The sequence below is a fragment of the Chiloscyllium punctatum genome, chromosome 4 (genome assembly GCF_047496795.1).
Source record: "Chiloscyllium punctatum isolate Juve2018m chromosome 4, sChiPun1.3, whole genome shotgun sequence".
NCBI classification, from domain to species: domain Eukaryota; kingdom Metazoa; phylum Chordata; class Chondrichthyes; order Orectolobiformes; family Hemiscylliidae; genus Chiloscyllium; species Chiloscyllium punctatum.
In genome coordinates, this window is record NC_092742.1 from 50,767,340 (window position 1) to 50,785,279 (window position 17,940).

Consider the following 17,940-nt stretch of genomic DNA (forward strand, 5'->3'; position numbering starts at 1 on the left):
TCTCCAGCAGAAACCGGGCAGAGTTGATTGGAAGGGGCACCTAGCAGAGAAGACAGTGGAGCAGCAATGGAAGGAGTTTCCAGGGTAATTTGGGACACAACAGAAATTCATACATAATAGAACAATCCGGATACATTTTTATGTATACCACACTGAGCAGATTTGAATTTACGAAGTTCAGTTCCCTGATCTTGACTGCTCTGGAATGTGAATGCTTCATTACCCTTACAAGTTAGGAAAACGGGAGAGCGAGAGAGCGTGAGAGCGAGCGGGCAGATGCTGGTGGAAAGATTAACTCTTTGTGGCCTCATTTGAGTGAACATTGGCTTGACATGGATTGAATGTTTGCGTGTTGTTCCCTGGAGCTCGAGATCTATGAATGTTATGAATTTAATTTGAATTCTGGGAATCTAAGATGATTTTAAAAGAAAAAGCTATTTTGTAGGACAATGATCCTGGACATATTAGTTGAGCAGGGTTACCCCATGACCTTTCCCACATAGCTTAGACTAGTCCCTCATTATGACGTACTGTGAAAAGGGAAGGTTATCTAGCCAAAGCAATTGGCCATTTGGGCCGAGCTTGATCAAGGTTTGCACGTAGCTTAATTAGTCAAGCGTACTCAGACCGGTCAATGAGTTTCTCTTCCTCTGCAAACATTTGCCATTTTATTGCTGCTTATCTGATTAAGGACATGTGGCATTTTTGTAATTTTAATACCAATTTCTGTATAAAGACAGCTTGTTTGCTGCAATAAGGGGAGTAGCCTGAGAGAGCTTTTAGGGTAAGAGTTGGCGCTGCTTCCCAACTAATGGTTTTAGAACCTTAGCTCATGCCTGGCTTGTAGGTATCTACGTTATAGTGTAACGTTGATGCTATTGGTAAATAAAAGGTAATAATTTAAACTAAACTGTAAGAGCTTTATATTCCAGACTACCACAGATTACAATCTTCGGGACAAACCAAGACAGGTTTACAGGTCAAGTCTATCAGGGATTTCCTGAATTGTCTTGAATAGATACTTTAACAAAATCAATTAGAATTTTGACAAAGTGCTGCACAGGAAGCTGCATGCAGCAAAATAAGATGAGCTCATGGTATTAGAGGCAAGATATTGGCATGGGTAGTGATTTAGTTGATTGGCAAAAAGGTAGAGAGCAAGGATAAAAGAGGACTTTTTCAAGATGGCAGTTCGTGACCAGTTGAGTTCCACTGGGGTCAGCGTTGGGACCACAATTATTCATGTTACACAGTTAACTATCTGGACAAAGGAACTGAGGGCATTGTTGCTAAGTTTGCTGATGACACAAAGATAACTGAAGGGACAGGTAATGTTGAGAATACAGGGAGGCTGCACAAAGACTTGGACATGCTAGGCAAGTGGGCAAAGAAATTGCAGATGAAATACAACATGGGAAAGTGTGAGATTATGCACTTTGGTTGGAAGAATAGTGGCACAGACTATTTTCTAAGTGGAGAAACCTGAAGCACAAAAGAAACTGGAGTTCTATTTCAGGATTCTCTTAGGATTAACATGTAGGTTTAGTTGGCGGTTAGGAAGGCAAATGCAATGTTAACATTATTTCAAGACAGCTAGAATACAACAGCAGAAATGCACTGCTGACACTGTATGAGGCTCTGCTCAGGCTGCGTTTGGAATATTGTGAGCAGTTTTGGGATCTGTATCGAAGGAAGGTAGTGCTGGTGTTGAACAGGTCAAGAGGAGATTTACAAGAATCATCTTAGGATGAAGAGCTTGACATAAGGTGCAGTTCAGGACTTACAGAATACTGAGAGGCCTGAATAGAGTGGACGTGAAGATGTTACCACAAGAAGGAGAGACTAGGACTTGAGGACACAGCCTCGGAGTGAAGGGACAACCATTCAGAATGGAGATAAGGAATTTCTTCAGCCATAGGGTGGTTAATCTGTGGAATTCATTATCACGTGGGCTGTGGAGGCCAAGTAATTGAGTGTACTTAAGAGAGATAGATAGCTTCTTGATTAGTAAGGGGAAGAAGGTTTACCGCTGGTACGCAATAGAATGGGGTTGAGAAACATATCAGCCATGATCAATTGACAGAACAGACTCAATGAGCTGAGTGGCATTATGAAAGTTGCCACAAATTGTTCAACAGTGTAAAATATAACTTCAAGATGACATTCAAATCTTTTGTGAACTGATTCACCTTTTAATCTTAAGTAGGTGCATCAACTCTCATGCTATCCTTCTCTTCTAGATAATTGTATTGTAAATAAGCCTTATCAATTTTAACTTCAATATAATGACTATTTAGTTAGTATTGTCTGACAAAATGAATATGAAAGCACTTGAGCATTGAACATGTCAGGTGTCTTACATAGTACGTAAGGAATAATCGTTAGTCCTATGGCATGCTATCCCAGTCATGGAACAGTGAAGTTGGAAGTCTTGATTTGTCAAAAATGAGGTCTGATTACAGAGAAAAAAAAATGCTCCTCTGTGAAGACAACTTTTAAAACGATTGTGTAATAAATCAACACAACATTAACTGTAACCTTTCATTAACACTGCTGAATGGCATCCTCTTACATGGTTGGCCTAGCTGATAACAGCTTCACGCTGACAGTAAAAAGCCAATAATAGTATGCAAATTATTTTCTAGCTTTTCTCATGAATTTTATCATAAAAATTAACATTTTCTTGTTTCAATATGCATTTTTAGACTTCGCCACACTAAACATTTGTACACAGCGATCAACTAATGAGCCACAGCTCTCTCAAGGAATATTATTCATCCTCCCAGAATAAGGATATTTGAAGTGTCATTTACTTACTTGTTTCCTCCATCTGCAAATGAGGTCCAGGATGAGCCAAATACTGTTTCTTTGGTTACCTCCTGTGCAACACATTTAACAGAAATTTCTTAACAGGTTTGTACAGCATTGCAATCTGAAAAACGCACTTGTAAAATAAATGTTGACAGGGATTGATCAAGTCTTGCACATTCCTGTTATCAACATTAGATAATCAAAATTACAGTTGAAAATAAACGATTTATCTGATATATAGGGACAGAGGATAACCATGATAATCTAAGGATTAAGACTGAAGTTCAATAGGACCTTCTTAAACAATAAAGTACTCGATATTTAGTTTTCCAAGCCTAAACATTAAATTAAACAAACAACTTAAGCAATTTTATCAAGCTGCTTTTCATGTTATTCATCAACTGTTCTATGGAAACTTGAGTAATAAATTCACTACTCGCTATGGCTGAATTGTTATCTTTTTATCTAAACAAACTACAATAAATTTCAATTTGGGTATTCCTAAAAAAGATCACATCTATAGTTTAATATGCTCATGTTAAAAATCCCAAATGACCAAACTCTGAAGGAAAGTAAATAAAACCATTCAATAGTTGACAACTATTCATGCTGAAGGTTTTCTTTTCAAGGAAGCACCACATATGGCCTCAATGATCATTAAAAATTTTTATGGTCTTCTATAAAAACATCTCTGAACAGGTGGATTAGAAAATACCTGTAAACTAGGAGCAAGATTAGACCAGTCACACGAGCTGCTCTACCACACAATAAGAGCCTAGCAGATCCGATTTGGCCTCAAATGCAATTCTTTCCACCCACAGTAACATTAGAATCTTGACTAAGAGATTCAATCTACCTTGACCTGAAAAATATTCAATGACTCTGCCTTCAATGACTCCTCCCAAAGAAAGTTGGAAGGACTCATGATCCTGTGGGGAATGGAATTCCTCATAAGAGCCAGGGGTCCAAGACTAGAAGATATGTGGTAGACCACTTAGAATAGAGAGGAGGAAAAAATTCTTCACCCAGAGAGTGAACAACCTGTGGAATTTGCTATCACAAAAAGCAGCTGAAGCCAAAACATTGTATGATTTCAAGGAGTTGGATATGGCACTTGGCGCAAAATGGATCAAAGATTATAGGGAAAAGGTAGGGACAGGTGTTAAGCCCACCTTTCTCTTAACTGCTTATTACCTGCCTCCAACTTTAGAACAACATGCTGTTCCAATAAGACACTTACTAAAATTACATCAAGGCAGTACAGTGGCTCGGTGGTTAGCACTGCTGCCTCACAGCGCCTGGGACCCAGGTTCGATTCCAGCCTTAAGCAGATGTTTGTGTGGAGTGTGCACATTCTCCCCGTGTCTGCATGGGTTTCCTCCGGGTGTTCCGGTTTCCTCCCAGTCTAAAGATGTGCAGGTTAGGTGAATTGGCCATGTTAAATTGCCCATAGCGTCCAGGGATGTGTAGGTAAGTTGCATTAGTCAGGGGTAAATATAGGATAATAAAAGGTAAGGAAATGAGTCTGGGTGAGTTACTCTTCAGAGGGTTGGTGTGGACTTGTTGGACCAAAGGGCCCGTTTCCACACTGCAGGGATTCTAAGTTTCTAACTTAATTTCAAAACCACATAGTGACTGTTGTCTTCGGTGTCTGTCTTTCTTCTTACAGCTGAAGATCTCCCTGGGTGATCGTCTTTCTTTTTTACTGCAAAAAATGTTTAACATGAAAAGGTATCTTTGATAGAGAGTGTTTCCTAATTTCTTGGGTCTCTCTCAATGGCAATTGCCCTGCCTCCAATTTTCAAAATGCCTGCATATTTACATCCGCAACATCAGAGCATCTCATTGGTTTGATGTTGGCAAAATAATAAATTCAAACTCAATTTGGGTTTAGTATCTTGGGGCAAAATTTAAACTGATTTGATAACAATTCGAATTTAACCAAACAGCAGCCAACCTCAGGGTATCCATTTCACAGCCAAATGCTATATATTTTCAATTTTCCAGTACACTCAGATAGCCATCTAGTCATCACACAGGTGCTTGCAATCTCTCAGTTCAGAACACCATTCACTCTCTCAAAGGTACAGTACACAACTTCAACTTCATAACACAGACTATAGAGTTGGATGATAAGCCATGATCATAATGAATAAAGTGGACTCAAAGGGCAGAATGGCCAAAACATGCTCCTATTTTGTAGGTTTCATCTGTATCTGTGAAAGGCCCCTTATTTTACAACTGTGTCCCCAAGTTAGAGTCTCTCCCGTAACAGGAAATAGCCTTTCAGTACACACCCTGTAAAGTTCTCTCAGGCTGTTGTATGACTCAATGAGATCACCTTTTATGTTTAAATACCAATTGATACAGACCCAACCTCACACTCATGGCAGTTATGTCAGTCACGTGAAACCTTCCTGAACTGCTTCTTATGCATTTGAATTTTAAAATAAGGAGACCAAAACTGTACAGCACTCCAATGTGGCCTTATCAATGCCTCTACAACTACCAAAACATCCTTAATTATACATTATTTCCTCCTTGCAATAAATGACAACATTCCAATTATTTTCTTGATCATTGTTGAATCAGCATATTAACTTTTTGTGATTCATGTACTTGGGAGTTTTAATTTTTTTCTATTTAAATAAAATGCTGCTTTTACATTGTCCTTGCCAAAGCTGGTTTGTTTACTTTTTCCTCCTTCCTTCATCTGTCATTTTTCAAATTTCTGCTCACTTTCACAATCCACTGACATTCATTGCAAATCCCTTGTGTTCCCTTCCCATTTTGTGTCATCAGTAAATTTAGTAATCATACATTTGATTTCTTCATCCAAGTCATTAACTTAAATTAGTTAATAGTTGACCATCTCACACTGACCCTGGTAGTGCCTGACTTGGTACAGCTTGACAACCCGAAAATTGACTCATTTCTGAATATCATTTCATGTTAGCTATCTAATTCTCCATCCAGCCTGTTGTATTAGCTGCTACACCATGCTTTTCTTTTGCAAAGTAATCTTTGGAGTGGCACCTTGTCTGGAAGTCCAACTACAGCATATCCACAGATTCTCCTTTACCCACATTGCTGGTTATTTCCTCAAAAAATCTCCACTGATTTTCCTTTCACAAAGTCATGCTGGCTCTGTACAACGGCATTTGTTATATCCTCTAAGAGATTCCAGTACTGTCATAAAATACATGTCAAATTAACTGACCTGTAGTTTTCCTTTGTTAGGATCCCCTACCACTTTTTTTGAATAGAGCAGTCACCTTTGTTACTTTGTAGTCTGATGAAGTCTTTCCATAATCTAGGAAATTTGGGAAATCTAAAACCGTTTCATCAACTGTTTCAGCACCCATTTTTTCAAGACCTTAGGATGAAGTCAATCAGGACCTGGGGATTACAGCTTTAGTTCAATACCACTAATACGTTCAAGGTGATCCACACAGTAAGATGGAGTCACTCGACACTTGTTGAGAAATGTTAGTGAGTGAACAAGAATCTATACTCCTCCATCCATTGACTTTTACTTTCCTTGAGTGCTTTAACTTGGGCTTTAAACTGCAATCGGACATTCTTGCCACTGCTTGGAGTTGTGCTACCATAATATTTTCCAACTGCAGAATTTATAATGCAATGGTGAAGCTGTGATTTACTAAGCATAAGTAAATGGGCGGCACGGTGGCACAGTGGTTAGCACTGCTGCCTCACAGCGCCAGAGACCCGGGTTCAATTCCCGCCTCAGGCGACTGACTGTGTGGAGTTTGCACGTTCTCCCCGTGTCTGCGTGGGTTTCCTCCGGGTGCTCCGGTTTCCTCCCACAGTCCAAAGATGTGCAGGTCAGGTGAATTGGCCATGCTAAATTGCCTGTAGTGTTAGGTAAGGGGTAGATGTAGATGTATGGGTGGGTTACGCTTCGGCGGGGCGGTGTGGACTTGTTGGGCCGAAGGGCCTGTTTCCACACTAAGTAATCTAATCTAAAAAAAAATAAGGCAGGGGAGGGGGATAGAAAGAAATCCTGCACACATGCACTTACCAAACTCAAAATAACTGTTTCTAGAACAAAGATTGGGGGAAAAAAAATTGCATGATCTACAGATAATCTGTGTGTTACATAATGAGGTTCTCTGCTGTTAAAGGAGAAGATTTGAGTGCAACTGTCTACAAAACAAGCATTTGAGATTTAGCCCCGGTTCAAAGAATCATGACCCAACACTGGACAACCTCCACATCTTGTCCACTGTTTTTCCAGGAGCTTCATAACTTAGCAGTTTGAACATCTTTGTGCAATAAAAGGGAATTCCCTACATATAGTTTGCTAAAATAATTAATAACCTGTTGAATGGAATGTGCTTCAAGACATCACATATATTATTACAAATTAATGGGCAGTTCACAAGTTTGTAGTATGTTTCGTACCTCTATCACATCTAAATTCAGTGGGAAAGCTAGCCTTGGCTGATGTGTGCAATGTGCATCAGATTTCAACTTATGGCATATTGCAGAATGGAAACTTTACCCATTAAAAAAAGCATGGCAACTTCTGCATGATAATTTACAAGTTAATGTTTCTACAATTATGGCAAAATGAGAGAGAAGCATTTGGCTAGTACTACCATGGCCAGTCAGAAATCTACAAGAATTTTATGAAAGGTTTATGATTTTAATGGACTGATTAATGCTTTTGAATCAGCTTCCCATGTTCAAAATTAAAAAAAAGTTGTAACTTTATTTATTTTGACTAAATTGATACTTTTGCAAAAATAGCAGGTTCAACCAATGAACTAAACCTCGTGGCCAAAGGGCTATAAAGGCTTAGATTTTAAAGGTTAGGAATGAGGTCCCAGAGAAACAGTGTAATCTTTTTGGATCATCTGTAAAGGCATATTCTGATTGCATAACACAAGCTTACATTTAGACAAGAATCAAACTGAATTTGCCACAACATAGTGGAAGTCCTGGCACTGCAGATTTTATGGATGAGGGTAAAGCAGTAAAAGTTTCCCATCTGAAATTCAGAGAACCTGATTCTTATGTAAGATCTTGATTCAATGGATGCATGCCCATGGGTCAACTATCAAAATTTTAGATTGGATAGATGAATGGCTTATAAAAGGTAAAGATGTGTTATGCACAAGACCACAGACCTTCACAGAACTATCTCCAGTAAATCGATATGTTCCCTAAATAAGGGACCAAAACGTTCATAGTTCTCCAGAATTGGTCTCACCAGTACTTTGTATAGTTGCAGTAAGACTTACCTACTGTAAACTCCAATCCTCTTGAAATAAGAGCCAACATTTCATTGGTCATCCTGATTACCTGCTGTACCTGTGTGCTAGCTTTGTGTTTTTTGCATAAGTACTCCCAAGTTCCTTTGTGTTGCAATTTTCTGTAGTTTCTCTCCATTTAAATAATATCCTGTTCTTTGATCTCCATTCCAAAGTGAACAGCTTCACATTTTCCAAAGAGAACAATGTTTTTAATTTTTCACAACGCTGGGGATTTCTTTTTTTTATATGTAGGATTCCTTTCCACAACTTGTGCAAAATGGCAAGCAATGTTTAATGTTCCTACACCAATTTAGCAATTATTTTTGAAGAGGTTAAATTAATTGTCTTTTTAAGTAGTTAAAGGATGAAGTTCACACTTACCATTTCACAGTGAGCCTCAGTTTCTTTTCTTAATGGAGGTTCAAACTGAATTTTGTCAACTGCAAAATAATTACTAAAATTAGCTCCAAGATAATAACAATGAAGACAACTTAAGTCAGAAGCTGCAACATGCGTGGGAGAGTGAGAATGTACACCAACTAGCCACAAAAAGACATGACCCAATCTCACTGGTATCCTTACATACAGATGAGGAAGAACACCACTTCAACTGAGACAACACATCCACCCTAGGACAAGCCAAACTAACATGCATGAGAAGTCCTAGAAGCATGACATTCCAATTGGAACTCTATCAACAAACACATAGAGGATGGTAAATAGGGTCCAAGTCTAAGAAAAAGAACAGGTAATGATGCCACCAACCCAAGGAAACCTAAACACATTAATACAAAACGGGTCATGAACACGAGTACTTCACCAGAAGCTCATTGATGATGTTACCTAGTATGGTGACCAATTATCTGAAAACAAACCTTCCAGCTCATCGAGCAAACTTACACCCTTAGTTATTTCAATCAGGTTTCTGCTTTGTCAAAAGAACTCAAAAAGCACTTATCAAATTCATCAATGACATCTAATGCAAATATGAGCATGACAAACTATATTTCTGCATCCTTCATTATCCACATAGAAGCTTTGATGTGATTAACAATAGCTCCTTCCTCCAGGCTTCTCTGTTGTCATCTAGCTAGAGAGACTGCACTTGCATTGTCCTGCTATTCTCACCTGTTCTGCAATTACCAGATTTTCAGTGACTAAAAATTCTCTTTCATCTCCCAAAACATTATTTTGCTATTTTTCTGCCCTTATTTCTCATTGTAATGCTCTTGGTCACATGACCCAAAAACATATCAAGTTCATATGTCGGGTGGTAACACCCAGCCTAGTGGCAACACATCTCTTTCAAATTCTCCAACGTCTGATTTGATACACTGCTTGTCTGACAGCTGGTAGTGGGTAACTCAGAATTTCTTAAGACAAAATCTTCAGTCCTCACATAAGCTCCATTTCTTAGTCAATGACCCCACTCTTCTCCAAGGAAACTGAGTTTAAAAGGAGGCCAGTTGCAATGTTGGTGCCCTGCCTGATCCCAAGAGACCAAAATCTAAGATTGTACAGTGTGATTAAATGGAAAAAAACCAGATATCACCACTTGTTAGAAAATAGGTTTTAATTTTCACTGGTTCAGTGTATAATTCTGAGATTTAGATTCCCAGTGTGTCAGGCAAATGCAGACTTTTCACCCCAAAAAGCCAAGTTCCTGTGGTTAACAGGTTAATCAGAGCTGTCACTGTTTTATTCTGGAGAAAATAAGCTTGAACTGCAATTATCAAAACAAATAACTTTTCACAAAGTAGGGTTAATATTCTAATTTGATGTACTATATAAATCTGGATAAGTTAAACTGTTTGAAGTAGTATTTATCTACATTAAGCATCAATTAGCTATTACAATTCCTAACACAAAACATCACAAAGTCATAAATATGCTAGATTCTGCTACATCCATCAGTACCAAACATCAGAAGCCTCTTCAAGCACAGCTACAAAAATGCACATTGACTTAACTTTCAGACGACACTTGTAGCAGAATCTTCCATCAATAATTAACATTATCCATATAGGCAACATCTGCTCACCTACCCTCAAACAACTCAATGACATTTGAGACAAAACATCCCCCACACAAAGCCACAGACTATCCCTAATAAATCCATTCTTTTCCAAATGTGAATGAATCCTGTCCCTAAAGAATCTTCTCCAATAATTTCCATAATACTGATCGAAGGCTCACCAGCCTATAATTTCCTTAGAATATTCCTGTTGCTCTTCTGAAACAAAGGAACAACACTGGCCATTCTCCAGTCTTCAATCTTGACAGATCTTTGTATTCTTTATAGCCACAGGCAAGGCTCCAGAAATCTCCTTCCTTGCCTCCCTCAGTATCCTGGAATAGATCCTCTCAAAAGTTAACAAAAATAGAAAATAGAAATTTAAGACTGAGCCAGGATGTTATCTAGTATGACATTAAGATTGCCTAATAAGTAGATTCAGGCATTTATGAATTACATTTCAGATTGCCATCAGCACAAAATGAACAACACTCCTTCCCACGAGCATTTAAGTTACTTCATGAAAAGAAATGCTGCTGTGAGCCCAGTTAAAGTAGTTTTTCCCTCAAAGCTAGAATAAATGAACAAGTTACCACAACCTTGTGTGAAAGAACAGGATAGTAAAGCAAAATAAGTAAAGCTTACTAACAATACCAATCAGCAACTAATTTTAGCTACAATCTAACAACTTCCCATTCAATTCCCAGGTTTTTACATTTGAGCTGTGGTCAAATTAACAATTTTCCCAAGATCGAGTTATCATTCTTTAAAACTGAAACCACTGCAAAATGTACAATGTCAAGAGGTTTTAATTATTCAGTTAAGTTTCCAACAAAAAAAAACCTTATATCAAGATTGTCTATCGATACTGAAAGATACAGCATGTACTTGTGATGCCACTGTTTAAAAAGGGAGGTAGACAAAAGATGGGGAATTATAGACCAGTTACCTTAACCTCTGTAGTGGGGGAAGATACTTGGAGTCTATTACCAAGGAAGAAGTAGCAAGGCATCTTGATAGAAGTTGTCCCACTGGGCAGATGCAGCTTGAAATATGAAGGGCAGGTCATTCTTAACAAATATTTTGGAATACTATGAAAACATTACGAGCAAGGTGGGTAATGGGCACCCAGTGGATGTGGTGTGCCTAGGTTTCCAAAAAGGCCTTCGACAAAGTGCTGCATAAGGAGCTGCTACGTAAGATAAAGATGCATGACACTAGAAGTAAAGTATTAGCATGGATAGAGGATTGGTTGACTAAAGAAGCAAAGAGTGGGGATAAAAGAGTGCTATTCTGGTTGACAATCAGTAACGAGCGGTGTGCCTCAGGGATCAGTGTTGGGACCGCAATTATTCACAATTTATATAGATGACTTGGAGTTGAGGACCACACGTATTGTGTTAAAGTTTGCAGATGACACTCAGATGAGCTGCAGAGCAAAATATACAGAGGACTGTGACACTTTGCAGAGGAACACAGATACATTAAATGGGTGGGCAAAAGTCTGGCAGATGGAATACCATGTTGATGAATGTGAAGTCATCCACTTTCGTTGGAGTAACAGTAAAAAGGATTATTGCTTGAATGGTAATAAGCTGCAGCATGCTACTATGCAGAGGGACTAGGGTGTTCTTGCGCATGAATCACAGAGGATTGGTCTGCAGATACTACAAGTAATTAGGAAAGCAAATGGAACTTTGTCCTTCCTTGCTAAAGGGACTGAGTTTAAAAGCAGGGAGGTTATGGTGCAGCTGTACAGGGTCCTGGTGAGGCCATACCTGGAATATTGTATGTAGTTTGGGTTGCCTTACTTGAGAAAGGATGTACTGGACCTATAGGGGGTGCAGAGGAGGTTCACTAGGTTGATTCCAGGATTGAGGGGATTGGCTTAGAAGGACTGACTGAGTAGATTGGGATTACATTCATTGGAATTTAGAAGAATGAGGGAGCATCTTATAGAAACATAAAATTATGAATAGAGAGATGGTTCCACTGATGAGTGAAACTAGGACAAGAGGGCATAGCCTCAAAATTATGGGGAGCAGATTTAGGACTGAATTGAGAAGGAACTTCTTCACCCAGAGGGTTGTATATCTATGAATGCCCTGCCCAGTGAAGTAGTTGACGCTACTTCAGTAAAATGTTTTTAAAGCGAAGATAGATTTTTTTTGAACAATAAAGGAATTAAGGTTTACAGTGAATGTGTCGGTAAGTGGAGCTTAGTCCACAAAAAGATCAGCATGATCTTATTGAATGGTGGAGCAGGATCAAAGGGCCAGATGGCCTACTCCTGCTCCTAGTTCTTACGTTATGTACTGTCTCAATAATAAGGCAAGGAATTGGCAAATGAAATCAACACTCACAGTTAAGCTCAGACTGTGTCTTTTCTGCTCTTGCGTTCTTGCTACTGGAGCGAATGGTATGAGGAACAGCGGAGAGTGACTGCAAAAGGAGGAAAGAGGGAATTACAATACAAAAATGTTAGCTCTTCGGTACATGGAATTTCTTGGGAGACTCAAGCAAACAATGAGCCTTTAGCTTGCCACACTTGTTAGGCAAAATCATCTTTCAGGGGTTAATGATGAGTACATCCATTAATACAACATCATTAATACCACAAAGGCAAAAAAACCATAATTGGAGTTGTGTACAGACCTCCTAACAGTGGTCAGGACCAGGGACGCAACATGTACCGGGAAATAGAGAAGGCATGTCAGAAAGGCAAGGTTACATTGATCATGGGTGACTTCAATATGCAGGTGGACTGGGTAAATAATGTTGCTAGTGGATCTAAAGAAAGGGAATTCATGGAATGCTTACAGGATGGCTTTTTGGAACAGCTAGTCATGGAGCCCACAAGAGAGCAGGCTATTCTGGACCTAGTGCTTTGCAATGAACCAGACTCTATAAAAGATCTTAAAGTAAGGGAACCCTTAGGAAGTAGCGACCATAATATGGTAGAGTTCAGTCTGGAGTTTGAAAGGGAGAAGGCGAAATCTGATGTAATGGTGTTACAGTTGAATAAAGGTAATTATGAGGGCATGAGAGAGGAACTGACTAAAATAGACTGGAAGCAGAGGCTAACCGGGAAGACACTAGAGCAAAAATGGCAGGAGTTTGTAGGTATAATTGAGGACACTGTACAGAGGTTCATTCCCAAGAAAAGAAAGATTAACCGGGGAGGGATTAGACAACCTTGGCTGACAAAGGAAGTCAGGAAATGTATTAAAGAAAAAGAGAGATCCTATAAAGTGGCTAAGAACAGTGGGAAATCAGAAGATTGGGAAGGATACAAAAGCAAACAGAGGATAACAAAGAGTGTAATAAGAAATGAGAGGATCAATATGAAGGTAGGCTAGCCAGTAATATTAGAAATAATAGTAAAAGTTTCTTTCAGTACATAAGAAACAAACGACAGGCAAAAGTAGACATTGGGCCACTTCAAACTGATGCAGGGAGCCTAGTGATGGGAGATAAGGAAATAGCAGGAGAACTTAACAAGTACTTTGCGTCAGTTTTCACAGTGGAAGACAGGAGTAATATCCCAAAAATTAAAGGGTGTCACGGGGCTGAGTTGAGTATGGTTGCCATTACGAAAGAGATAGTGCTAGAAAAGTTAAAAAGTCTTAAAATTGATAAATCTCCTGGCCCCGATGGGATACACCCTAGAGGTCTGAGAGAGGTTGCTGAGGAAATAGCAGAGGCATTGGTTGAGATCTTTCAAGAGTCACTGGAGTCAGGAAAGGTCCCGGACGATTGGAAGATGGCTGTAGTAACCCCCTTGTTCAAGAAAGGATCAAGGCAAAAGATGGAAAATTATAGGCCAATCAGCTTAACCTCGGTTGTTGGTAAAATTCTAGAATCCATCATTAAGGATGAGGTTTCTAAATTCTTGGAAGAGCAGAGTCTGATTAGAACAAGTCAACATGGATTTAGTAAAGGGAGGTCATGCCTGACAAACCTGTTGGAATTTTTTGAAGAGGTAACAAGTAGGTTAGACCAGGGGAACCCAGTGGATGTGGTCTATCTGGACTTTCAAAAGGCCTTTGATAAGGTGCCACACGGGAGATTGCTGAGCAAGGTGAGGGCCCATGGTGTTCGAGGTGAGCTGCTGGGATGGATTGAGGATTGGCTATCTAACAGAAGGCAGAGAGTTGGGATAAAAGGTTCCTTTTCAGAATGGCAGCCGGTGACGAGCGGTGTCCCGCAGGGTTCTGTGCTGGGGCCACAGCTGTTCGCATTATATATTAATGATTTGGATGAGGGAACCGGGGGCATTCTAGCGAAGTTTGCCGATGATACAAAGTTGGGTAGACAGGCAGGTAGTACTGAGGAAGTGGGGAGGCTACAGAAGGATCTAGACAGGTTGGGAGAGTGGTCCAGGAAATGGCTGATGGAATTTAACGTGAGCAAGTGCGAGGTCTTGCACTTTGGCAAAAAGAATATAGGAATGGACTACTTTCTAAATGGTGAGAAACTTAATAAAGCCAAAGCACAAAGGGATCTGGGAGTGCTAGTCGAGGATTCTCTAAAGGTAAACATGCAGGTTGAGTCTGTGATTAAGAAAGCGAATGCAATGTTGTCTCTTATCTCAAGAGGGTTGGAATATAAAAGCAGAGATGTACTACTAAGACTTTATAAAGCTCTGGTTAGGCCCCATTTGGAGTACTGTGTCCAGTTTTGGTCCCCACACCTCAGGAAGGACATACTGGCACTGGAACGTGTCCAGCGGAGATTCACACGGATGATCCCTGGAATGACAGGTCTAGCATATGAGGAACGGCTGAGGATACTGGGATTGTATTCGTTGGAGTTTAGAAGATTAAGGGGAGATCTAATAGAGACGTACAAAATAATACATGGCTTTGAAAAGGTGGATGCTAGAAAATTGTTTCTGTTAGGCGAGGAGACTAGGACCCGTGGACACAGCCTTAGAATTAGAGGGGGTCATTTCAGAACGGAAATGCGGAGACATTTCTTCAGCCAGAGAGTGGTGGGCCTGTGGAATTCATTGCCACGGAGTGCAGTGGAAGCCGGGACGCTAAATGTCTTCAAGGCCGAGATTGATAGGTTCTTGTTGTCTAGAGGAATTAAGGGCTACGGGGAGAACGCTGGCAAGTGGAGCTGAAATGCGCATCAGCCATGATTGAATGGCGGAGTGGACTCGATGGGCCGAATGGCCTTACTTCCACTCCTATGTCTTATGGTCTTATGGTCTACACCCTTCCCATTTGGTACCACAGAAAACAGACTGAATGATTTGTAATTACAGGTCTTGAATTCTTAATTTAACCAACAGTATACATAGCTTGTTAACCTATTAATTGGCGAATGATCAGTGAAACTGACATTTCAGATTTGGGCAGAACATAGGCCAATCTCATTTTAGCTTTAGCCAGCTGCGCTATTTGAATCTGGTTTGTTACCATACTGTCGTGTACACATTACAAAATGTTAGATTCCTTGGATTTGTCTTTGGGTTCAGTATCCTTCGTTTATTTTTTAAGGTCATCCTTTTTCAGTTAATTTAATTGATCTTCAATTTGCAGTATGATTCAAGTGGAGCTTTGAAAACAAGTAAACAAAATTGTTCTCTTCATGTTATTTCATACCTCAAGGTCATCATCATCTGCCTCGCTGAAATGGTGATTGTCGGGATTATTGACTTTGTCCAACAACTCTAATGCCAACGATTTGGATAAGATTGGTTGTGTTAGAAATGAATGCTAAAGAAGCAAAAATAAACAAATATGAATTCTCAAAAGAAAGTACTGAGTGAAGTTTACTGCTCATGCATTTTATAATCAAATGCCATGGACCTTAGGATCAATTACAGGAGACAATCACTTCCTGAAACACTGCTAAATTACTACAAAAACAAAAATACTCATTACAAGTTTCAGACTTAAATACCTTAACTACAAAAGTGCTGGTTATTCTTGCAAGTATTTTGAATGCCTTCAGTTCAGAACCATGCTTGAATGATCCAATATTTAATTGTACAGTAGTTTAACTAAACAACTTGCATTTACTGACTTTAACATAATAAAACATTAAATATAAAACTCTGCTTCCGCCATACTCAGGCAGTGCATTCCAGATTCTAATCATTTAATGTGCATATACAACTAACGCTAAAAATCACACAACATCACAAATATAACAGACATTCTGCACCTCTGGAAATATTCACACAAAATATCTGATCCATACGGTCTACAAATACTTTCATATCCTTCCAGTAAGTATGGTACCTAAACTTTGATAGTTCAGACCTGGCCAGCATTTTACAAAGTTACACCACAAGCACCTGCTTCCATACTTCACTTTATTTATAAACATGGGAAACCTATGACTTCTTAACAACTTTCAATACTTGCCACATCATTTTCAATAATTTATAGCCTCAAGTCTTTCTACTCATGCACCACTTTCAAACTGTACTCTTTTTGTCTCTTCTCACTTCTATATAAGTCAAAAATCACACAACACCGGGTCATAATCCAACAGGTTTATTTGAAACTGCTAGCTTTCAGAAACGTGCTCCTTCCTTCGGCAGCTAGTGAGAGAGAATACATCGGACACAGAATTTATAGTAAAATATCAAAAGGGTCAGACAACTTATGTGAATGTATTCAACAAAACAAGATGGCTGTTACGTCTTGAATCAGTGAGACTTCAGATGTAGGTTTCAATTGAACAACATGTAAATCACTGCCCCATGATAACATCAGGTTTTATCAGAATAAAGGTGACATCTTAGGTCAGACAATGCATTTTAGGTGTGAGGCCATATGTTTATATTTCATCCTGGAAGCAGATTAGTTTCTTTAAAAAAATAGGAATTTATAAAATGCCACACCAACTGACTATTTACAGATTCTACTTTGTTCAAAAAGTGCGCAATGTACCTGCAAACTCAAATCTGCAATTTCACCCAAGAATTTATATGTGTACATGTATGCATTTGGGGGGAGTGGGGGGTGGGGGAGGGAGAAGAGGGAAGAGCATGTGTTTGCATGAGAGAGAGAGAGAGAGAGAGAGAGAGAGAGAGAGAGAGAGAGAGAATGAGCGAGTCTGTGAAAGTGTTTTTGTGTGAGAGTGCGTGTATGTGCCCATGTGTATGAATGTGTAACAGTGTAGAGTGTAGTGGGCTAAATAGAAAGAAACACAGCTTGTCTATGCCTTAAGTATCGTTATTCTCCTCACACAGTTCACAACATTCCCAAATTAGATGTAATCGGCAAATTTTGAAATTATTCCCTGAAAGTGCAAGATATTTGACACTGAACAACGTCACAGATTAGAGTACTGAACCAAGGAAACTTCAAACACACTTTATTCCAATCCAATAGACAATTATGCACGACTGCTATTCACATCCAATTTGCTGCTGTCTCTCTTATCCCATAGGCTTCAGCTTTGCTAACAAGCCAGTCATGTGGCAGTTCAAATGCTGTTCGGCAGTTAATCAACCTTGTTAGTTCAACAAAAACTCAATATAGTTAAACACAAATTGTTCTCAACAAGTCCGTACTGGTTTTCCATAGCTTAGACATTTATACAAATTGAATGTCACGTGTACATAGGCACAGTGAAAAGCTTTGTCTTGCAAGCAATACAGGCAGATCACAGAGTTAAGTAGCATGGATAAGTAAATAATAGGTAAACAGCAGCAAAATCAAAAACACAGGTATAGACAAATGTTCAGAGTTTGTGGAGTCCATTCAGTATTCGAACAACAAACTGTTACAAAACCGGCTGGTGCACATGTTCAGGCTTCTGTACCTTCTCTCAGATGGTAAAGGTTGTAGAAAAACATTGCCAGGGTGGGAT

At 39.3% G+C, this 17,940-nt stretch overlaps 1 protein-coding gene across 2 annotated transcripts in view; it reads right to left on the reverse strand.

The window, feature by feature from the left end:
• Positions 1-17,940, reverse strand: part of map4k5 (mitogen-activated protein kinase kinase kinase kinase 5) — a 190,308-nt gene that overhangs the window by 55,613 nt on the left and 116,755 nt on the right. For both annotated transcript variants that reach the window (XM_072568678.1, XM_072568679.1), the window contains exons 12-15: positions 15,717-15,830; positions 12,468-12,546; positions 8,472-8,530; positions 2,818-2,879 (exon numbers count right to left, since the gene is read on the reverse strand). In XM_072568678.1, the coding sequence (XP_072424779.1) occupies positions 2,818-2,879; positions 8,472-8,530; positions 12,468-12,546; positions 15,717-15,830 (314 nt within the window). The remainder of the gene's footprint in view (positions 1-2,817; positions 2,880-8,471; positions 8,531-12,467; positions 12,547-15,716; positions 15,831-17,940) is intronic.